The sequence below is a fragment of the Sphaeramia orbicularis genome, chromosome 8, assembly GCF_902148855.1.
Source record: "Sphaeramia orbicularis chromosome 8, fSphaOr1.1, whole genome shotgun sequence".
Lineage (NCBI taxonomy): Eukaryota > Metazoa > Chordata > Actinopteri > Kurtiformes > Apogonidae > Sphaeramia > Sphaeramia orbicularis.
In genome coordinates, this window is record NC_043964.1 from 47,742,253 (window position 1) to 47,767,167 (window position 24,915).

Genomic DNA, 24,915 nt, shown 5'->3' on the forward strand with positions numbered 1-24,915 from the left:
ACACACGCTGTTGATGCCGGCACCCCCCCCACACACACACACCCAAAATAACTATGCAATTAATCACGAAATCACGCGATTAATTGCGATTAAAATTTAATACTGCCAGCACTAATAGAGAGAGAGGGAGAGAGAGAGAGAGAGAGGAGAGAGAGAGAGAGAGAGAAAACTGTAGATAAATTTAGGCAGTAAGGGTCAAAGAGGTGGTCTGATGGCAAGACAAAATGGACAGTTAGCCTTTCTCTGAATGCTAAGACATCCACTGCGCATTGCAGATCCACCACTCAGATGATCTGCATGCTGTGACTAAACATATACTTATAGCATTCCACTGAGAGAATGAAAACTCTCTTATGGAACTACTTCCTTGTATCATTTCCAGTGGCAGTTGGTGAAATTATGTTTTGGTGGGGCACAGTATTCAAGTCAGCTTTTAGCTGCACTACAACCACATATCACCACCAGGATACACCAAAGTAGATGCACCAGCTATTTAAGATATTAATTTGAATTATATTAAAAATCCACAGTATTGTGTTTTCCTGCCTATCCTTCAAACTTTCACATTTTTCTATGACCCTATTGTTAAGGTCAGGCATGTCCCTGACAACAGTCTTTTTCCACTGACAGTATGATGGACAATGGATTTAGATGGCAGTATGGGTAGATCACATTATATTAAAAAATAGTAAATCAACGCAAGGGCTAAAAACAAATCAATGTACAACTACTGCTGGGAACCGAACCCCCGCCTCCTGCATCGACACCTGTTGTGTTAGCCACTGAGTCATACCTTAGTAGTTTTAGTATGGACCAATTTGCTGGTTCGATTTCTGAGGAAGATCTAGATTCTTTTTGGGATGTGATGTTAATTCCTGTGAGCGGTGCTTGCAATGTTTTGCACTCCGAGGCTCCTGTCTCTTCTATTGAAGGGAGTCTACTGTGCAGGCGCCATTTATAATGAGAGTATGGTAAACGGAGAGCCTGGGCACAGATTTTGTGCCACAAACAGGAAAACACATGACTTGACTGCTCACTAAAAGGCCAAAAATATTTTTAAACTACACTTGAAAGCAGATTATACAAGGTACTCGCAAGCTGTATCATGTCACACATTTATTTAAATATTAATGTTTTTTTTAAATTATTTTAGGTGATTCCTATCGTCTTCTTCTTCATGTGAGACAGGTGGCGCAGCACCCTAGCACCCTCTATTGACAAGCCACCACCGATCATTTCATTTTAGAATAAAAACCTGCCTGGCACAGACCTTAATTATAAGGTAAGGCTTATGGCTGTGATGATGGTTAATGTTAAGCGTTGTATGTATGTGTATGCATGTGTATATTTTACCCTATAACATAGTATCACAGTTTATGTTTGTGTAGACGTTATTAATAATGGTTAAAAAAATGCTGTAATGCATCTGCATCAGTGGATCGGGTTTACATAATGCAGCATCAGCAGTCTGGACATGCACCTCCTTTCTCTCTCCTTCAGTCTGTCAGTGTCTCTCACCCACTTTCTCTCCCGTATCATCTTTCATGATTTTCAGAAAGCCCCCTTGTAATACACACACACACACACACACACATGCAATACATCTCCAGTCTTTTCCAGGAATATGAGGTATAACTTCCTGGTTCTGGAGATATTTGAGCTGTCTGATAGGTCAGTGTCTGTAAAGTGGTGTATAATTCAATGTTGAAATCATTCACTGTTCTTTCCCCTTATTTCGATAAAACCCTTTATTTTCCCTGAAGTTGGACCATGACACAACCCATGAACATCTCAGGAGAAGAATATTGTATATGTATCTGGTAAGTTTTTTATACAGCTGTTATTGTCGACAAACAGTAAATACATTTTTCTATTTTTAGCATTTTTTGTGTGACCTAGTGACCAAGAGACAAAGATGGAGCTCCATTGCACAGGCAGAGGAAAACAAGTATTTAAATGCCTAATAAACAGGTGTAAAATGTGCCCAGTTTGTGTGTGTCAGTTTGTTGAGCTCAAAGTGCTTGTTAACATGTAGGCCTTCATTCTTCCTCTGGGTTATGACCTCAGACTGACTGAGCCTGGTCTCTATCTTGTCTCAGGTCAGCAGTGGAATTTAAGAATCCACATCAAGATCTCCACCTGGGACTATCTGTTACTACGTGTTTGTACCCATGAAAACCTGCACCTCTTAATATTTTACAGGTCAAAATACTCTTATCAGTAAGTGTTTCAAGAAAGACAGCCAAAAAGGAGCAAATACTTCAGTTTCAAGTAGAGCTGCAGCTATTGATTATTTTTGTAATTGATTAATCTATTTATAATTTTCTTCAGTTCAATTAAACAATTATCTGAATAGATGTAAAAAACAGTAACTGTGAAAAAGACATGTCTGAAAATGACAACTTGTCCTTTATTCCAGAAACAGCAGAAACAATCACAAGAATTAATGTGTGTGTAAATACATATATATATATACTATATATATATATATATATATATATATATATATATATATATATATATATATATATATATATATATATATATATATGGGGTGGGGAAGCAAAATGTACAATATTTTGAGGCAGGGATTGAAAGACAGTGTATGACCAATTAGTTTATTGAAAGTCATGAGAATTTATTTGCCACAAGAAAATTTACATAATACAAAATGTTTTTATTCTATGTGTCCTCCTTCTTTCTCAATAACTGCCTTCACACGCTTCCTGAAACTTGCGCAAGTGTTCCTCAAATATTCGGGTGACAACTTCTCCCATCCTTCTTCAATAGTATCTTCCAGACTTTCTCGTAATAGTTTTGCTCATAGTCATTCTCTCCTTTCCATTATAAACAGTCTTTATGGACACTCCAACTATTTTTGAAATCTCCTTTGGTGTGACGAGTGCATTCAGCAAATCACACACTCTTTGATGTTTGCTTTCCTGATTACTCATATGGGCAAAAGTTTCTGAAAAGGTATGGATAATAGTGTTAGGTATGATTATGACATCAATATATGTTTGGTTTCAAAATAATTAACGCAGTGCCTGCTGAGAAAAAACAACTAAATGTTCATTGTAAATTTTGCTTCCCCACCCTGTGTATATATATATATATATATATATATATATATATACATATATATATATACATATATAATATATATATATATATATCTATATATATATATATATATATATATATATATATATATATACAACAAAAAAGTAGTTAAATGACATCTACAAACAATATGTGCACTGCAGTCTTCCACACATTTGTACATTTGTATCCAATTACTAGTTTACTAACAACTTAAGATGGAACAAAGATACAACTTAAAAATAAAGCTGAATATTTTTCATGTTTGTTTGAAAGCTTAAAAGTTTAAAAGAGTAAGTAATGGTTCCAACGAAGAAAAGTGAGCACGAAGACATTTTCTGCCTTTTTATCCTTGTCTCTTCTGAGCTACGCTCCACATTGTTTATGTTGATCCTGGCATCATGTGCGTCATGATAAGCATCCGTGTGAACCACAACATTGGAGCTAATGTTTAGCAGCAGAGAAATTAAGGAACCAAAGCTTCAATTCACAAAAATTGGAATCCAATTTTTTTTAAAATCCATTTGAGTCAGTTAATGTTCTGCCATTTTTTTTTTCAGCTGGGAAAAGATTGTTCTCGAATTTACCCTGCCATTAAAAAAATCCATCATGCTAATATTCCTAATGAAGGTATAGATCTAGAGGGGATGTCCTGGGCAGCATTCAGTGGCTCAAATGCGGAAGTCAAATTTCCCTAAATTGAACTAAACAATTGAATTTTTGTCCACATAAGTGGTTTAAAAATTCATACCAGTATACATATGGTATGAAATGTTAAGTAAAGGTATGGATTTATGCGCAAACTGCACACATATTTATTTATAATGTATCAAATGGATATCATATTTAAATTTGCAAAAGGAAAAACATACTAACACAGATGTCAATAAAATAAGTTTCACAGTGAGTTAGGATTCTTTTGATACAACCAAACCAAAGCAGGAGAAGGAATCTGTAATCTCAACGTTTTGAAGTCAGTAAAATGTGTCATGATGCGTGTCATTACTGATGCCAACTTAGCACATACTGTATGCTGCTGGATTTGACAATTTCTCTGACAGTACCTAGCAACAGATTTATCTATTTAAAAATCTGTTAAAAACTATTAGCAACTTTTGAAAAGTGTCTCAATGCTAAAACACACATAAGACACACATATTTCCCCTCTAAATGACACCAAATGATTTTCTCTGTCACACAGTCAGAAAAACAAATGGTCTCTCAGCCTAGCTGTAAAGCTAGTGTTTCCAACTTAGACACTTGGTTGATATATTTAGTGATTTTCAGACGCCTCTAGAGACTCTATCAAAAAAAAGCAACTAGTAACAGCATCTATCAACTTTGTCTGGTGTTATTGGAGACTTTTGGAGACTCTGACTTGAAAACATGTATTGTTCTTTGTCTAAAACAAATCACTGCACTGAATAAAAATCACTCCCATTGACTTAGATAGTTTTCTCTATTGTCTCTTTTGGTCCATTTAGATTGTTAACGTAGACTGAAAATTAAAAATGTTAAGGTTAAAAATGTTCATGTTTTACAGTGACTTGTTCTAGGCTCCTAAGTGGACCTTAAGATTCAAAAACAATGCTATACATACTATACAACAATACTATAATACAAATATTAACAAACAAGCAAATAAATACCTAACCTAAGTAACTCCTCTAGAGTGTCTCTTTTGGGTCACTTAAGCTGACCCCCATGCCCAGATAAAGGAGGAGGGTTGGACATGGAACATAAAAAAAAAAAAAAAAAAAGAATTGACAGAGTATAGTTCATTTGTAGTTCTAAACATATTTAGAGTGTTTTTATACTCTGTTTTTGTCTCTCCCACCATGTTACTCCTCTCTCCTACATCGTTCATGCAATTGCATGCACATTTACAATAATGCAAAATTAGGTGATGACATTATTTAGCAACTTTTTGAGCAGCCAATACCTACTTTCCTTACTGAGGAGTTGGAAAGACTGAGTGTCAAGTTGCATGGTAAAAACTTACAAACAAGACCTTCTGCTGTGAAGGAAATACGTCTGGCCTGAAAAGTCCTGGTTTGTGGATATCCGGTCACAGTAAACAGGAACAGGTGTCAGTAACAGGTGTCAGTGGAAACTCATGATCAAATGTCAATATCCCAACAATGTGTCCAGTAATTAAAGTTTACTAGAGTTACTATAAGGCTCCTGAACTCATGGATCTCTGACTTCTTGACCTCTTTGTCTCTTCCTCCTGTAGTCTCAGCAGCTCTCAGACGGCAGCGTGGGCGTCATTTAATCTCCTTCTTGTCCTGCTCTGTTCCTGCAGACTTCCTGCCCACTCGCTCGCTCTCCATTCAGCCCTCTCACTGATCATTAACCTCCCATCTTGTCGTACGCCCACGCCGCTGGTCCTGGGTTGGTTGTTGGTGGCGTGGCAGCAGTGCGTTTGCTGTCAGGTCCTTCTCATGGGGAACAGAGGAGAGAAATGGATGATGGGTTCATTAGACGAGGTTGAATGGAGGCTAATCAGTAACCAGAAGGTGACGCAGACACTTGACTAGGAAGGATATGAAGAGGTTTTGGATTTTCTACTGTAAGAATGCAATCATATTTTCATACTTGAGGAACTTCACTATAAGAGGTAAAATACCCACTAAAAAGTACACTCTAAGACTATCCCTGTGTGAAATTAGCCCAGTTGTCAGCCAATGTTTGACACAAACAGAACATTGTTGTGTTGTCAAGGCAACCACAGCTTCCTGTTCTGCAGGGCCGACAAGGGTTGGCTGACCAGAAGGCCTCATGTCTGCCTTAACCTCATTTCTATAACAGATTAGCTCATTCAGTCAATTAGCAAGCACACTCATGCTCACACATGCTCATTCAGCCATCAGAAATCTATGGCTTGCAATCCAATTGTTAAAAAGTAAACTGATTCCCAAAAGTCCCTGTGACAGGAGCATTTTGCCATGCTCTGCATGATCGATCAAAAACATTTGACCTGCAAGAGGTTTCGTCCATCCTGTGAGGAAATGTACAACAGAGAGATAAAGTCAATCAATAATATTTCAAGCTTTAATCAGTGTTTTAGGTATAGCAAAACACAAATGGAGGGAAAACTGTAACAGTGGACTTTGGCTGCTGAGTTGTCCCGCAGACTTTCTGTCAGCACTGGATGTTATATTGTAGGGTCAGTCAATCTTCCACACACTGGCAGATTAAAATGTCAGAGTAGCACTCAGCAGAGTGTTAGCACAAGAGGACATGTTCACAGCAGACTTACAGTCCAGTACAGTCATTTATCTCAAGAGTTGACACCTGAAAGCTTCTTACACAGTTTTATACAAAGACTGAATTCAGACCCTTTTTCATTCTCCTAATCATGGTTTATTTGGTTCCAGAGGGGCTACAATCTCCAAAACACAATGATTGGTCTCACATCTTAATTGCCAGAGAAAAAAAAACAAAAGTTTCCACTGTAATTGTACTGTTTTTGAAAGTTCAATCTGTGGTTTGGTTTGGTTTTTTATCTGCTGAGTTTGCATTCCAACTCTTCTAGGTTTTAAGTAATAGAAGTGCTTTGGTTCTTGTTAAGTATGGATTATATATTAGTTTAAATATTAATCATTATATTTCAATATAATAATTATTATTATATTAAATACATCATCATTTTCTACCACATCTTTGACTTTTTTCTGTTTCAAGGAAGAAAAGCACTTATCAAATCATTAAATCAAACCATAAAAGTTACAAATGAACATTGTCTTTTTTTATACAATGACAATAAAGTATAGATTTGAAGGTCATGATTCAAAAGTAGACTTATCAGTTTAAGACACTATAATGTATTTACAAATGTCTATAATATTGGTATAAAACAATTTTTAGCTCACAAACTTGGAGTTTGTATAATTTTTTTAAAAATATGCCATATTTGTTGAAAGATATAATGTTATGATTTTATTCTGATGACTCATTCATAACTGATCTTAACATGTTTTTCACCAAAAAAAGGGCAAATGCAGCCTTTAGCTTCTAAAAGTTGGAACAATAGCACAAAGTTTGGTTAGTTTTGAAATTTTGGTCATGAGGTCCTTCAAATATCGTTTAAGTTCCAGGCTTACAGTGATAATTAGGGTAATCTCCAAAATCTTTAGGTGTATTTCCATTCTCTTACATCTAAATATTTAAAGTATTGGCTTTTCTTAGAACGTATTTTTTTTTATGTTATTGCATTGCATGGACAGATTCCAGATTTCTGCTTCAGTGTTTCATAAGAAAGTCACAGATGATACAAGTCATTCTTTGTTCTAGTTTTGCAGCTGCTGTGGAAGTGGATGGTTGTAGTTTTCCATTCAGTGATGTCCCCTCATTATTTTACTGTGATTGTTTCCTCTTTGGACTTTGTTGTAGTGTCATGATATCTTTACTATTCTGCATCTTACAAGAGACTTATGTGGGTGATGTGTTATACAAAATAAAGAGGAATTATCACTGATACACTCCGAGCAGCTGGAATAACAGGTTGAGCTGCAGGATTTTCAGCAGTGTTTGGTGTGAGTCTGTAGTATGAGCAGGCCTGTATACATGCACGTATAGCTCTGGTCTTTGTGTTGTGTTGTGTTGTGTTGTGTTGGATGCTGGAGTAGGCCTGGACCAGCGGCCGCTCTCAGCTCCTCTTTTCTTCTCTTTGCTCTGACAGATCCGTGCTGATATCAGATTGATGGCCCGGTTTGATTGAAGTCTCATTGTCGTGCTAATGTCACGGCGAGTGATGGATGAGGCGCGTGCGCCCATACAAATGCGCGAGCACACAGTCTATTCCTAAACCGAAGGCCTCCCCTCCTCCTCCTCTTCCTCCTCCTCCTCCTCCTCCTGCCCTCTACATTACACAACACATACACACTGGTTTCTCCTGACAAACTTCTGGCCTCCTGGTCACTATAGGCGACGACGTGACGACGAACCACGTGACCCGAGCCGGAGGTAAGAAAAGAAGTGACACAGTAAAGAGAGAGAGAGAGAAAGGAGAGAGAGAGAGAGGGTTAGGAAGACTGGGACGGAAAATAGAGCAAAGCGCAGAATTTGAACGATTAGAGAGAGAGAGAAAAAAAAGCCAGCGAATGGAGGAGGACGGAGTGTAACCTAGGCGGAGGTGAAGAGGTGACACAGCGCATCGTGTTTTTTTTTTCCACTGTCACGGAGGAACATTGGAATAGACAGGTTGAGCTATTGACGTTGGGCCTTCCTTCCGTTGACGCACACACATTATTCATGTGTGCGTCGGGACACGCAGTCCACACTTATTGTTCTTCACATCAGGACTTTTGATGCTTTTTCCCTTCTTCTTTTTATCTCATAATTCGAGTCCATATTTTCGCTGAAATGTGTTTAGGCTCTGATTTTTTTTTTTTTTTTTTTTTTTAATTTGGGTTCAGTCTGTCCTATTTATAGCCTAATATTAAGCTTTTTTTATTTCCTTCTAACATGAACTCCTTTGTGGAATATTCTGTTTGTAACCGATCAGGAAATGGCGCTTATTCTGCGCCAAAATCAGGATATCACCATCACCACCACCATCATCATCATCACCCTCATCTCCATCACAACCATCCTTCTGTGGAGCAGCATCAGGGTTTCCCGGTGACCTCCAGCACCTTCCACGCGGGCCCTACCGGCTCCCAAACCACCGTTAACGGGACCCGTAGTGACAGCAGCAGCGTCGGTTACACAGATGGGCGGATGTACGGTGGACCCGGGTCCGGCCCGTCCCAGCAGCATCACCATCACCAGCAGCAGCAGCAGCAGCATCCCTCTCATCATCACGAGCATCAGCAGCAGACTCTGAACGGCTACCATCATCATCCTCAACAAACACAAACCCTCCAGAATGGAATATTGTCCTCCTATAATAACAGTATCGGGAGTCCCGGGGTTACGGGGCCCCGGTCTGCACCACAAACACAGAGTTTGTCCCCACGACAGGCCCTCCCAGTGCCGTGAATCCACAGTACTTCATGGAGGAGTCTTTGCCCCCCACCTTCTATAATCAATCACCCTTCTCCTCCGCTCGGCCCCCGCTGTCGTCCCAGCTACGGGAGCCTGGCCGGGGCCTACTGCGGGCCTCAGGGGCCCCAGTACCCACAGCAACAGCAGCAGCAGCTTGGAGCGGCTGGATACCTGGGTCCTCCGCAGGGAGGGGGGTACGGGAGCTGCCGGGGACCCAGGACAGGGAGAGAGCCGAGGAGGAGAACCAGCAGCCGGACCGGGCCAGACCTTCGACTGGATGAAGGTGAAGAGGAACCCCCCGAAAACAGGTGAGGGAGGGGCAAGATTACAATCCTTTTAGATGATTCTGAACTCAATAAAGAGGGTTTTTAACCACCGTTTATCCTTCATACTGAAGTGTGGCGTGGGGGGTTTTCAGCAGGAGTGCTGGCCTCTTTTCTATCTGTCTGTCAGACATAATGTTAACAGACAATAACCTTAACTCATAAAGACCCAAACATCCACTATCCACCAAAACCATCGCGTGATCTGAAATGATTAATACCTGTTGATCCGCTAACCCTATCGATATATGTAAATAATTGGTGTAAAATGCAGTTTGTCATCTTTTCATGGTCATCACATATGACCCGTTTGGACGTCCAGAGGCTCCGTAACGTGACAACACCGTCATCTTGTACAACACTGATCCGCCAGTAAAAGCCATGGAGTTTGATGAATGACCGTGGATGGAGACACTTGGTTTTTGCTCAGTTAATGATATATTTTGCTGAAAAAGTTTTTCCTCATTTTTTCCAGCATTGATATAACCTTTAAATTACTCTGACCTTTTATGAACATCTACAGTAAATTAAATATTGGAAAATACCCGTTTCCGACTGAAAAATGCAGAGGACAATATTATAATAGGTCTAAATAGTGATAATCACTTTAGAAAGACAAAAAAAGTGTTTGAAAGTTGTGACAAAAATAGCTATGGGTCTTTACGTGTTACAGCAGCAGCTTATTTAAACCACAGGTCAATCCAATTTTATTGCAGCCATAGACAAATATGTAATATGAAATATTAATATTGCATAGGTATATTATTATTATTTTCCTCAATGGAACATGATGGGAAAAGAGAAAAGTAGGGCCTACAGCAAAATATCTAAATTCAAGAATTTCTTGAGTTGGAGAAAGGTTAATAATAACTACTGAAATGACTTAACGCATTTTCATTACAATTAGCTTATTACTATCATTATAACTATTTATTATTATTATTATATTATTATTATTATTATTATTATTATTATTATTATTATTTGCCAACGGAATTAAATAGAGTGAAAATGTTCACTTTTCCCGCAGGCCTCAGTTTTACTTTTCTCGCTTGCAAAAACAGATGCCAGGCTTTTAAAATGGAAATGCAATTTTCCATCTGTCCCTTCGTTTTCTGTCTCTTTTCACATGTCTTAATCAATCAAGACATAATTCCTTGTTTTAACTGTAATCCAGCTGTGTTTAAAAAAATGTTCTAGTGATGATGGTTTAGTATGAGGTATAGAAACAGATAGATTTTTCTTTTACAGATCCATTGTTACTTGAATATTAAAGTGTTGATTATATTGAAAACAAATATATGCTACTGTCATATTTAATCACAGGCTACTGTATAGACTTACAAGAGTTTTATTTTAATAACATAAACAGATAAGAAAATTAACGCAAAAGAGACTAGCAGAATTATTTATTTATTGTTTGTTTGTTTGTTTGTTTGTTTGTTTGTCCCATTTTCATTAAGATAAACTGAAATCGCGGTGTCTTCTGTTCTGGCTAAGCTGTATATTTCCCATTTTCGTGTCAGTTGTGGTTTGTTATTCCTCCTGCCATGTTTCTTTCATTGTCCACTTATTTGATGGTGTATGTATCAGGACAATGGACTGAAGTGATAGTCGGTCTTTGTGCTTCAGGCTTAGACATGTCTCACCCACTCCGTTTCTTAATGGCTATAGCAGACAGTTTATTCGCTCTGGGAAGTCTGCCTCACTCTGTTATCTTTAACCCCCCACCCCCCATTCCGACCCCCAGTTATCCCCCTTACACAAACAGCCCTTCCCGGCCCTGTTCATCCATCCTTCCCTCCGTCTATTGCCTTTTCCCTGTATTTTCTATTTTCAGTTAGGTGCTACAGGGCCCAGTCAGGCCTCCTCATTTTCACCCACTTTCAATGTGTTTTGAACCTGCGTCAAAACATAGAGGAACTACAACACTAAAACTCAGGCGAAAAAGAAAGTGTGTGACAGCAAAGATGGGAGTGTAAGAGTATAGGAGGATATATGTATAAGAGGAGCTGAGGGAAGAGAAGATAGTCTCTAACTGAGGGTACTAGTTAAACTAAACTACAAAATGCCCAGTCTTTAATTGTCTGATAATCAAATAAATAGAAAGAAAGAAAAGTCTAACTGGATCCTATTCTGTCTTTCTTTCTTTTCCATTCCCTCTTCAGTTAAAGTGTCAGACTTCGGCCTCGCTCACAACAACGTCATCCGCACCAACTTCAGCACGCGGCAGTTGACGGAGCTCGAGAAGGAGTTCCACTTCAGTAAGTACCTGACGCGGGCGCGGCGCGTGGAGATCGCCGCCACGCTCGAGCTCAACGAAACCCAGGTGAAGATCTGGTTCCAGAACAGACGCATGAAGCAGAAAAAGCGCGAGCGGGAGGGCACCTCCTCCTCCTCCGCCGGCGCGCGCTCCTCTTCCTCCTCCTCCTCCTCCTCGTCGTCTGGTACCGTCGGTGGCTTCAATAAGGAGCACGAGGACACCAACTCCGACCACTCCTCCGCGTCCACGTCTCCAGGCGCGTCCCCGAGCTCGGACTAAGACAGAGAACAGATGAAGTCCACAGACTAATAGACTTTACACAGTGAATTAAAGTCTGATCTACAGCAATAATTTACTACATGTCCCAGAATTCCTTTAACCAACCGATCCACTCACCCTTTGTTCATCCGGTCAGTATGTCAGTGGAAAACCTGTCTCACCAGACCTTCCTCAGTGGAATCCCTTAAACTACAGGCGTCAAACATGCGGCCCGGGGGCCAAATCCGGCCCACCAATGGGTCCATTCCGGCCCTTGGGATGAATTTGTGAAATGCAAAAATTACACTAAGACACAGGTGTCAAACATGTGGCCCAGGGGTGAAATCCGGCCCGCCAAAGGATCCAATCTGATCCGTAGGATGGATTTGTGAAATACAAAAATTACACTGAAGAATTAACAATCGAGGATGTCACAATCATTTTAATTCAGATTCCACATACAGACCAATTAGATATCAAGTGGTCAGACCAGTAAAATGCTATCATATTAACCTATAAATAATGAAAACAGCCAATTTTCTCTTTGTTTTAGTGTAAAAAAGTAAAATTACTTGAAAATGTTTATATTAAAAAACTGTTATTTTACAAAAAATGTGAAAAACCTGAAATGTCTTAGGATAAGTAAATGCAGTTTTACTAATATGCTGCCTGTTATTAAAGGTTTTGTGTATATGTAATTGTAATGTAAGTTGTAATGCACATTGTAAATGATAAACTGATAAACTGAGGCAGAATATTGTTAAAATTGCAGTTGTTTTTCTTAAAACGTTTCCAGTTGTTCATGTTATTCTGATTTTTGTAGATGTAAACATTATCATAATTTAATTTTACTTTTTTCACTGTTATTATTTACTGGTCCGGCCCACTTAAGATCATATTGGGCTGAATGTGGCCCCTAAACTAAAATGAATTTGACACCCCAGCCTTAAACTGAGTCATTGAACCACCTGTGGAGCCAAGAGTGGATTTTTCGGCAGTGAAACTATTCTCTTAAATTTAGGCTTGAGCTAAACGTTGTCATGTATGTGTCTGCAAAACACACATATGCTTTTGAACCAAAAATACATTTCTGATCAACACTGGTCATTATGCTCATGGAACATTTCATGTGTATGTGACAAAAATCATGATCGTACAGACCAATTTAAGCAATGATTATACTCTTCAATTGGTTCATTTCATTTATTTGTGGCAACATTTTTTTCTGAATGGTAGTTAACAGTGTTTTCATGCAGAAAACAACCAGCTGTATACGAGAATTATTCTATGACATAAATCTGCAGTAAGGCTTCTTTTTGTGGATCACATACTAATAGAAAAGTAATATACTGTGAACTGGATCCAGCTTATGACACCAGAAAAGAAAAAAGTTTCTGTTGATCAGAAGCTACACTTAACCATGAACTGACTTGCATTTTTGTTCCGGCTTTACAGGGTTATGATGAATCATTCCAGTGTGATGATAATGATATGTGATGGGATGCACTTTGGCATCTTTATAAGATGTCTGATACACAGGGTTTAACTGGTATTCAGGTTTGGGGAGGATAATATATACATCAGGTAAAATGTGGGAAAAGGATAATGTATTAGCAACCGTGTGCCATGGGTTTTAACCCTTGCGCCCTCCTCAAATTTACTACCATCTGGACACCTTTGTGACAAAAATGTACATGCACAAAATAGATAAATAATAATAAAAAATAATAATAATTTTGGGGCTTTTTTAAAACCCTTTTAATGAGAGTTTCCTTATTTAAATTATGAGTTATTTTTTACAAAAACTACACAAATTAAATATTTTCAATATGATAAACAGTAAGGGGATGGGGCATTGGATTTGTCAAAGATTAGCAACAAATTGATTGATTGATTTGATTGCATTAGTATTTTGTATGTGATGTCAGATACTCCCTTTGGTTAACTTCAAGGCCAAAATGTCCCACTGACTTCCATTAAAACCAGATTTTCACTGCCATTATAGTATATAACCATATATTCTCTAATTTCAACATTCGACATAAAAGATAATACATTTTTTTTATTGTTATTTTTTATAATAAATAATTCACAATTCAAATAATTAAAGTGGCATTCAAAGGGGTTAAAATCCTGATGATTGAATGTTTGGTAGTTTTGTACAGGGCTGAAGTTGTTTAAGAGATTTATGGGAAAAAATATATTGATGTATGATGATTTAATAGCATTTTGTGTGTGTGTGTGTGTGTGTGTGTGTGTGCGCGTGTATGTGTTTTTACATTTGTGCCACAAAGGTGTCTGGGGGGGGGGGGGGGGGGGGGGGGGGGGGGGGGGGGTGTCATCAACAGAGTTTAAAAGACATGTAAGAGCAAAAAGTGTAACTACAAAGAAAATTTCTTGCCAAAATTCATGCCCCAAGCTGCAACGCAGCCACAATGATCACCAAAAAAAAAAAAAAAAAAGTTGAGAAAAATGTACAAAAATGCCAGAGGAGGGAATAAGGGTTAATTTCAAAATAGGAAAAAACAAATGAAAAATACCCATTGATGATCATGGGTCAGTGAATCTATCCTTAACCAATACCAGTGTAAGCTCAGCCTAAATAAATAAGCCTTATGATCTGGAATACAGGGAGCCTCTGATGGCAAAAACGCCTTTGATCTATCTGCCTGTGGCTTTTTGTTTCACTTGTCAAACATCTATGGTTTTATTGGAATGTTTGAGTGTCTTTTAACTGAATGCGTCAGCTGACCTTTGCACTATGCAACTACAGGGGAATATTACAGACAGAGCACTGACACTTAGGCTGTTCCACGTAAAATCTGCACAATGTAAAAGTCTGATGTACTGTTGCATCTTTGTAAAGTTAGAGTTAGACTCAGGGGTTCATTTAGGATGTCTGTGTGTGTTTAAGATGGAGTGTTTTAGTGTGTGTGGGTCATGTTTAAAGATAACTGCTGAAAAATGCTGCCTCTTTGCTGCATATGTTGAAATATTTTACCTGCCTATTCCCCCACTGTCCCCATGAGAGTAAATTATTGGACACATTTTGTGATATGGATGACAGCTAATGGGAATAGAAGGGGACGTTTTCCATTCGACATATTTTCTTGCTGAAGGCTGTAACACACACAAAAACAACAACATATGAATGGATTAATTCCTGAAAATAAATAGTACTATTGGACAAATGAAACTGAAAATATTTCAAATGAAGGATGGGTTAAGAGTTACAGAAAATACTTTGGGGTTTCACAGATTCCCTGCTCATCCTTCAGGAGTAAATGTCTTCATTTGTGTTGATTTTGTGGCTGGTCTCTCTGCTGATTATTTTTTAATAATTTTTTTATACTGATGTCTGTGGGTTTAAAATGAGAGCAAACTGACTGAGTTTTATTGGTTCTGCTGCCTTAGAAAAAAATGCCAATCATGTTCTTGTCTGTGTTTTGTACTTGGAGCTACCTCAATTAAAGATTCTTCTGTCAATCTACTTCAGGAGCGAAATCGTTCATTTTAACAATCAATAAATATGGACATTTGTCACAACATTCTTCTGTTTCAGCATGAACATTGCCCTGAAAACCAACATTGTCGGTCATGAGGAAATAGTTAACCCATAAAGACCCAGTGCTATTTTTGTGGAAGTTCACAAATCATAATCTTTTTCTCTCTATTTAACCTTTACTAAGCAATTTATCACCATTTATTATGATATTATCCTCTGTATTTTGCATTTTTCAGTGAAAATAATGTATTTTCCAATATTTAGTTTAATGATCATGTAGATTTTCATAAGAGCTCAGATTAAAGTTGAGGGTTATTATATCAAAAACAGAGAAAACTGCAGAAAAAAAATGCCATTTTCAGCCAAGATATCATAACTGAAGGCAAAAACAAATATCCATCTACTGTCATTTATCAGACTCCATGGATTTTAGTGGTGAATCAATGTTGTAGAACATAATGGTGTTTCCACGTTCACTACGGAGCCTCTGAACATCCAAATGGGCCATATTTGATGACCATGAAAAGATGACAAACTGTGTTTACACCAATTATTTACATGTATTGATAGGATCAGTGGATCAACAGGTATTACATATGTTGCATCAGGTGATAGTTTTGGTTGCCCGTAGCTGTTTGAGTTTTTAAGGATTAAAAATATTTTACATTCAAGTCAAACCACATTTAAATGTCTTGGCAATTCATGGTGTATTTTTGTAAATGGAAGACTGAACATTGCATTTAAAACACAGACTTAAGTAGAAAACAATAAAAAAAAAAAAAAAAAAAAAAGGTAAAATAAAGACAGAACACAGAGCCTTACAACTTAGAAAAAAGGAAAAATATTATGTTATCATGCACTGAAAACATATTCTGCCAATTACTATGCGGAAGTTATTACCCTATGCAATTGTGATTATTTCTTCCAGTCCTACACAGAATAACTCATCAGATCAAAGTGGAATCTGTCCAGAAACTATGAACCACCACTGACTCCTTAACACAATATACAAGTATATTGTTTCTGTGCTTTTTTGCCAAACCAAAAAGGTGTGTAATATCAACTTTGTGTTTCCATGGATAATGTAAATGTGTAACTGATGAGTCTGCTACATATTTATGGCCTTTAATTTACACAAATCTGTGACATGACTTTGTATCATTATGGAGTTTTTCTGGAACACACAACCCTATTACCTTTTCCTGACCCTGACCAAGTTATGTAGGTTCCCTCACTATACCATAAAGAGTTTAAGTCAGTATAAAAATGCTGCTAAAACAACTGAACTGCATTTTTTTGTGAACAATTAACAGTTATATACATGCCCAAAGAGCATTGAACAGTATGTTACACAGATGAATTTGTCAATTCAGTTCAATTCAATTCAATTCAGTTCAATTCAATTCAATTCAATTCAATTCAATTCAATTCAATTCAATTCAATTCAATTCAATTCAAATCAGTCATCTTCTGATCCCGCTTTATCCTCACTAGGGTTGTGGGAGGTACTGGAGCCTATCCCTGCTACCTATGGGCGACGGCGTGGTACACCCTGGATGAGTTGACAAACAACCAATCACTCTCACATTCACATGTATTGGCAAATTTTTGGTTGACCAATTAACCTATCAGTGCATGTCTTTGGATGGTGGTGGAAGCCGGAGTATTCAATTCAGTTCAATTCAATTCAATTGGGGATGCAGCTGTCGATTATTTTTGCAACTGATTAATCTATTGATTAATAATTGATCTGAAGATGACAAACAACTTGTTTGATTTGATTCAACTAAACAATTATCTGAACAGGAGAAAAAAAATAGTAAAAATGTGAAACAACATGTCTGAAAATGACAAACAGCTTATCCTTTATTCCAGAACCAGCTGAAACAACAACCACAAAAAGTATAAAAATTAAAGGATATATAAAAAAAAAATATTTATATAGAAATACCAACAACAAAAACAACAGTATTAAAGTATATATACAAATAACTATAAATATAAACAACAACAAATAAGTCAAAAGACATCTATCAACAATATGTGCACTGCAGTCTTCAGCACATTTGGATCCAACTTACTAAAAACTTAGGATGGAACTAACATAAAACAAAAAAATAAATAAATAAAGACAAGTAACTTCAAAGTTTGTGTGAAAGCTAAAAGTTTAAAAGTAAGTGATGGTTCCAATGAAGAATTGTGTTGCTCCTAGCAGCATGTGCATCACAGTAAGCATCCGTGTGAAACACAACGGTGGAACCAATGTTTAGCAGCAGCAAAATTAATGAAAAAAATCAGGATTCAGGAAAATTGTAATTGTATAATTTTTTAAAATCAATTTGAGTTCATTAATCGATTCATTGTTTCAGCTACATTTGACTGTCCAATAACTGTCTTTTTGAACTAACGAAAAACTAAGAAATACTCACTACTTATAAGAAAGTGAGCAGAAAATGAAGAACAAGACAATGAAAGAAGAAGAGGAGCTGTTTTTTTTCCTTTTCATGTGTCAAAGAAACACAAATTCAGACACACCGCCACATCCAGAGCTCTTCATACATTTCAATGGCACTCAGGCCTCTCACATTGATGTGGTGGTGTGGCCTCTGGTTGACCCACGTGCACATGCCAGGCTACAGTGAGGAATGTGGCGGGCCTTTCCGGGTGGCTTACTGACCTCTTCACCTTTGGAGAGCCTCTGGGATATCTAAACTCGTAAACACACCCCGCCCCTCCCCTCCCCCTCCTCCTCTTCCTCATCATCCCCTTCATCTCCAGCTCCTCTCTGTGGTTTTACAGATGCATGTTCACTCATCACCTCATCACATACAAACACACACATTGCCTCCTTAGTCCTGCTACCACGTCACACCTGGGACTTTCTGATATTTAAAGGTTACTTGTGCTGTTTCATGGACAGAACACTGGTATTGGATGATTCTGCAAACACCAGATTACTAAAAGTAATTGGAGAGGAAAAAATGAGAGGAAAGAAAACTAATTAATGCAGGATTGTTAGAAATCAACTCCTTCACCTTTTATTCTTAATGTTTACCATATTAGTAGAAGTTTAGATTGTATGATGTCCTTTGACTATTTCATTTGAGACAATAATATAGTATCATGTTCATAATGTGAACACAAACTGTTTAATTAATAAAGACCCAAACATCCACCAACCAAAAGCATCTGCTGATCTAAAATGTTTAATACCTATTGATCCACTAATCCTATCAATACAATTTTATGAACATCCACATGATCAGTGAATTAAATATAGGAAAATACCAGATTTTCACTGAAAAATTCAAAATGTAATGGATATCATTATAATAAATGGCAATAAATCACTTGGTGAAGAAAAAAAATCATTGGAATCTATGACAAAAATAGTCGTAGGTCTTGAATAGTTAATATATTGTGTGGCCTAGAATAGGAGCATTAAATCTAATTATGAGTTCAGACAATAACATAAAAATGTGATGTGAACAGGTGAAGTTATCATGTTTGGTCCAAAAGCAGCATCCAGGGAAGGTCAAGTCCTTTAGGAGCAAAGGAGGGCCACCAGTCCCGCAACAAAAATTAGTAAATTATTGAAATGTTTTATCAAAATGTTCGTCAAAGAAAGCTAGGAGGGGGATGCGGATAATCCAGCCTCTAATCACAGAATGAAAAGACTGAAGGAATCTGTATGTATTTCAGTGTGTAAAGGACAAAGATTCAAACCTAAGCTGTACACTGTGACCTCTGACCTCTCAGACCAAACCACATCAAGAACTGTCATTCATGTAGAACTGATGGAACCCTGTGGATCTGGATTACTGTAGAGAACCCTTATCAGGTTCCACAACATGGATACAGACACAAATGTTAGTTCAAACTTTGCTGAACCAAATGAAGCTTTATATGAACTGTGTCGAGAAGCATTGCAAACTATCTGGATTCAGAGGAATCTGGGATGGACCACCAACTCAGTGGAGACCTGGATTGTTGTCAAACCCATCTGTATCCAGGTCGTTTCTGAAGAAAGTAACATGGTGTGGGACCATTACTGTTACCAGCAACAAGTCCAGAATCTGGGTCTGCCATGGTGTCAGGTCAAAGGTCATTGTCACTTACAAGCTGAAAAGTACTGTGAGATTTTGGATCAACACATGATGCATTCAAGATGACAACTTTTCCAAGGATATCCATACATATTTCAAGAAAACAAAGAAAAAACACATCGCACACATACTCAAAATGAATTAAAAAAAAAAAAAAAAGGCAACATTCCAATACTTTACTGCAAAAACTTTGTCTTCAATGTGATGCAGGCTGAAAGTGAGGGATGGATGCGTATTTACAAATGAAATTAAGTTGAAAAGTGTTGCATCCATAGATGGGCCTATATTTCCTTTGTAATGGCTATCACTTTTACTTTTACACAAATTAGAATAACAAAAAGTTGACTATATAAAATTTAAAATTTATGTGAATGTGGCACATCTGTCTACTGAATTGGACTGGATAAACATTCTGGTTTGATGTATTTATACCGGGTATTAGACCTACAATAACAGATTTTATTTCGGTGTACGCCTACTGTCCCACATGTCTTGGATTGCTGACAGTTGTTTTTCATGTTTTCTTTAGCTTCTATATTTCTGTAAATGCTGTATTGCCTTGTAATACAATCTATTTGTGTTCAGATACTAAGATTAGCAGCTACTCATATAACACATCATCAGCAGCTGAGACATGTTTTCGAGGTCACTTTGAGCTTTTTTTAAACATTTCCTGGAGGACTTAGTGAAGCGAACTGATTACATTTGGGCTCAATGTAATGTTAGATTAAGAGGAAAAGTACAGTGGACGCAAAAGAAAAGAAATAACAACAATAATAGGGAGATACATGGAAGAGAGTGGTGTGAAATGCTACAAATGGTTAATTTTTGAAGCAGACAATGGAAGAGTGATGATGCAGACAGAGGAGAGGACAGAATATTGATGGCAACTTAGCACATTTGTTGCCAGATTTATCAACTTTTTAAACTACCTTAGCAGCTTTTTTTCTAAAGGCCCATAGAAACAAATTTGGTTACTTATAAAATCTGTTTGGAAACTTTTGAAAAGTGACTCAATTACTAAAATATACACATTTCTCTCTAAATGACATGAAATGATTTTCTCTGTCACAGTCAAAAAAACACATGGTCTAGTTGTAGAAGTCAGCATGTCCAACTTATCCACTTTGTTGGTATATTTAGTCATTTTTCATTCTAGAGACTCAAAGTGACAAATCTATCAACTTTATGATGTCATTGGAGACTTTTGTAGACTCTGACGTGAATGCACATATCATTCTTGTCTAAAACAAATCACTCCACTGAATATAAACCACTCCCATTGACACTGACAGTTGTCTATTGTCTCTTTTTGGTCCATTTAGATCATTAATGTAGTCTGAAAATTAAAAGTTCTAAACATATTTAGGGTGTTAACTCACATTTTGTCTCTAACACAACGTTATTTATCTCTCCTACATCGTCATTACAATGACATGCACCTTTCCAACTATGCAAATTAGGTGATGATGTTATTTAGCAGCTTCTAGTGACTTTTAGGACAGACAGTTTCCTTACTGAGGGGTTGGTAACACTGGGAAAGAAGGACAGACAAAGGACAGAGAGACACAGACATACAGAGAGAGAGAGAGAGAGAGAGAGAGAGAGAGAGAGAGAGAGAGAGAGAGAGAGAGAGAGAGAGAGAGAGACAGAGACAGAGACAGAGGACTGAAGAATGAGAGGAGATTCTTACAGCGTGACCTCATTGGGTCTGACCCCCAACTTCTGTTTTGCTTTCCATAACTCATCTCAAGCTCAACACAGGGCTGTCTGCATGTGTATTTGTCTGCATGTGAGTGCGTGTGCATGTGTATGTGTCTGTATGTGTCTGCACATGTGTACGTGTGTGCATGTGTATGTGTGTGTATGTCTGCATGTATGTGTGTGCATGTGCATGTGTCTGTATGTGTCTGCATGTATGTGTCTGCATGTATGTGTGTGTGCGTGTGTGTGTCTGCATGTATGTGTGTGTCTGAATGTGTCTCAGTCAAATAGATGAGTGAACATGTTCAGCTGCACATAAACCTCACAAAAAGAACAGTTTCTGTCATATTTTCTGTTGTTAGACAAATGATCAGTGAGACTGAGATCAGCACAAAATCCATAGAACCAAAGCCTACTGTGTGTGTGTGTGTGTGTGTGTGTGTGTGTAGGTGTGTGTGTGTGTGTGTGTGTGTGTGTGTGTGTGTGTGTGTGTGTGCTTGTGTGTGTGTGTGTGACTGATTGGAGCCACATGTGGATGTGTTTTAATTGGGCTTAGATTTGTTTTACTCACATTTCTCCAAACTTGTAAAATATTTGTACAACCATAACACAATCCATTTTTCATCATGACACTTAAGTTCAAAGGTAGTGTTTAAAACGGACAATTTTAAGGATATTTACAGTCACCTCTCCTTAGTTCAACTGTTTTTACTGTGATTTTATTGCTTTTAGTTAATAGTAATGATTAAAATATAATTACCATCAATTTAATGATGTGAATCCAACTGTACCAGTGTGATTTAAATGTTTTTAAGCCCTAGTTGTAAACTTTATACTTATATTATATTATATTATATTACTTTCACTTTATATTTATACACTGTTGCCCATAAAGTTGTAATACTTTGGTTTTAGACACATTCCTCCTTTTATTATTGTCTTACTTATTTCTACACATCAGTAATCACCTTTAACCAGGTACAATGATTAAATACGGAGTCCAAGTTACACTTTATCTATCAAGAGATAGTTATTCCAGTTTTATGGGCAACAGTACATTTAAGTATACTTATACATTCATGAAAGTAATAGATAGTCCTAGATTTAAATAGCAGGAATGTCAAACAGTAAATATTATCAATAAAGAATGGCAGCCAAGTATTTTTTTTTTATTATACAGTGAGTTTTGGGTTTTCCCCTGATTCTAACAGATTTCTGTGTTATGAGCCCTGAGTGTTTAATAATAAGTAAAACATTTAAATATACTATCAAATTATATTCTCAGCAATTAAGTATAATTGAACATGAAATAAAATGTGACTAATATTACTAATACTGTCATTAAATGACATATTACTGTTACTTTCTGTACATCAAATTTCATTTTTTACTCATTCAAACCTTCTGCTAAAGTATCAAACAAGTGCCACAAGAAATTTGTTATAATAAATACAGGTAAGGGAAGCATCACGGAAGATAAATACAAAAAAAGGAATAAGTAAAATCAAATGATTTACAATGGAGAATACAGGAGGATACAAGTAAAAAATACAAATGTACTGGATTTATTTACAATACATGGAAAATGTGTTTGCAGGATTTGGCTGAGGCTAAAAATGAAAGGTAGCTAATAAATATAGCTATGTGTCTCAGTTCAATTGAAAATATCAGGACTAATAATAGTATCTTAATAGTGATAAATATTAAAATGTAAAACTTCCATCTATCTGTTCAATAATAAACAGGAGTGAATAAGATGTAGGATGTTCTCTGGTGTGTTCAGTGTGTGTGTTTATGTGCTGGTTGTTGTCGTCTGGCATCATCCAAAGTTCAGGATCTGTTCCCCGCACACATACTTATAAGCAGCAGAAGTCCTGTGTGCCCAGGTAGATCACAATCAATTATTCCAAGAACTTCAACCAGAAGTGCTTCAGCTGCATCTTTTATTATGAGGGTGCTAACGTGGTAATATTAAGACAAATCGACTCAGCTGTCAGGGCAAGCTTTTTTCACTCCAAAAGTGAAACCTTTCCTCAGCCTCTGTGATCTTGTGAAAGCTATTCATGCCTTTATAAGCTCAAGATTGAACTACTGCAACGCTCTGTATGTTGGAGTTAACCAGGCCTCACTGCACCGTCCACAACTTGTGGAGAATGCTGCTGCCCATCTCCTCACAAACAACCGTAAACATGACCACATCACACTTGTTCTATACTCCCTCCATTGGCTCCCATTATTACACCAGCCCAGCAGAGCCCTGCGTTCTGTGTGGCAACAGCTACTGGATGTCCCACAGTCCAGGTGCAAACAGCAAGGTGATTGTGCCTTTGCCAGGGCTGGTCCAAACCTATGGAATTCTCTTCCCCTTGAGTTATGTAGTATCAGAGACCTGTCCACTTTTCGAGCAAAACTTATACCTATCTGTTCGGAATGGCCTTCGACACTTAGTTCTGTGGTACTTCGTTTTAATAGGAGAATTCATGGTATTGTTGTTATTGTTATTTATTTGTGATGCTTTTATCTTTATTCTTCTATTGGACAGAATTTTGGTCAGCTTTGGTTGTTGTAAAGTGCTTTAGAAATAAAAAAAATAGTTGATTGATTGATTGATTGATTGATTGATTAGGAGGGAAGTACTGAAAATTTTCCAACCATATATTAATTACAGGGTTCATCTTTAAATGTCACAAAATCAGTTAAAATATACAATTATGACCAAGCTGCAGTCATCGATTATTTTTGTAATCAATTAATCTATCAATTTTTCTTCGATTCAATCAAACAAATATGTGAATAGGTAAATAAATAAATAAATAAATAAATAAATAAACAGTAAAAATGTGAAACAGACATGTGAAAATGACAACTTATTCTTTATCCCAGAGCCAGCTGAAACAACAACCACAAAAAGTATAAAAGTAAAAGGATATACAAAAAAATCTATAGATAAAACAACATCAAACAAGTCAAATGATATATTAATGCAAGAAAATGACGCATTTGTTTCCAACTTACCAACTTATTTACAGCTTAAGATGGAGCTAACATACAACTTTGTGTTGATCCTGGCATCATGTGCGTCACAATAAGCGTCCGTGTGAAACACAACAGTGGAACCAATGTTCAGTGGTAGCAAAATGAAGGAAATGAAGCTTCTATTCAGCAAAATTCTAATAACTTTTGTAGTTGATTGGAGTCATTTAATCGTCTCAGCTCTAGTGGAAGTATTACACCATCAGTTTCAGGGGTAGAAACACAACAGAAAATTTGTTAAAGACTGTCCAACTCTGAAGACTAATGTTAGTTACTGTGGGTGTGATTGTGTTGTAAAATTACAGACCAAGGACCTCAAGCTTCAATTCAGGAAAATTGTAACTGAATAATTCTTTTAATCGATTAAAATGAATTAAGTTGATTGATCATTTCAGATCTAATTATGACAGCTCACACGTGGTGTATGAAAACAAAACCAAGGAGAACAAAGGCAAAGCATCATGAAGCAACAGAACTTCAGATTCATTTTTGGAGAATGTGTTTGTCAGCCTGCAGAGTAGAGGTCAGAGGTCAAAGGGAGTATGGGTTCAGGAGGTTATCAGGACAGACATGTGGCCTGATAACTGGTCCATCCTGCACTGAGAAAGACCAGGACAAAAGGCCAAGAAG

The 24,915-nt window shown here is 37.2% G+C and overlaps 1 protein-coding gene across 1 annotated transcript; it reads left to right on the forward strand.

The window, feature by feature from the left end:
* Positions 1–1,624: 1,624 nt before the first annotated feature.
* Positions 1,625–11,977, forward strand: hoxb1a (homeobox B1a). The gene is given in 9 exon segments (XM_030142269.1): positions 1,625–1,671; positions 5,339–5,496; positions 8,032–8,070; positions 8,612–8,805; positions 9,003–9,170; positions 9,172–9,295; positions 9,298–9,342; positions 9,345–9,401; positions 11,585–11,977. Coding segments are annotated over 9 exon segments (1,206 nt in total). The 3' UTR covers positions 11,959–11,977.
* The last annotated feature ends 12,938 nt before the right edge of the window (positions 11,978–24,915 follow it).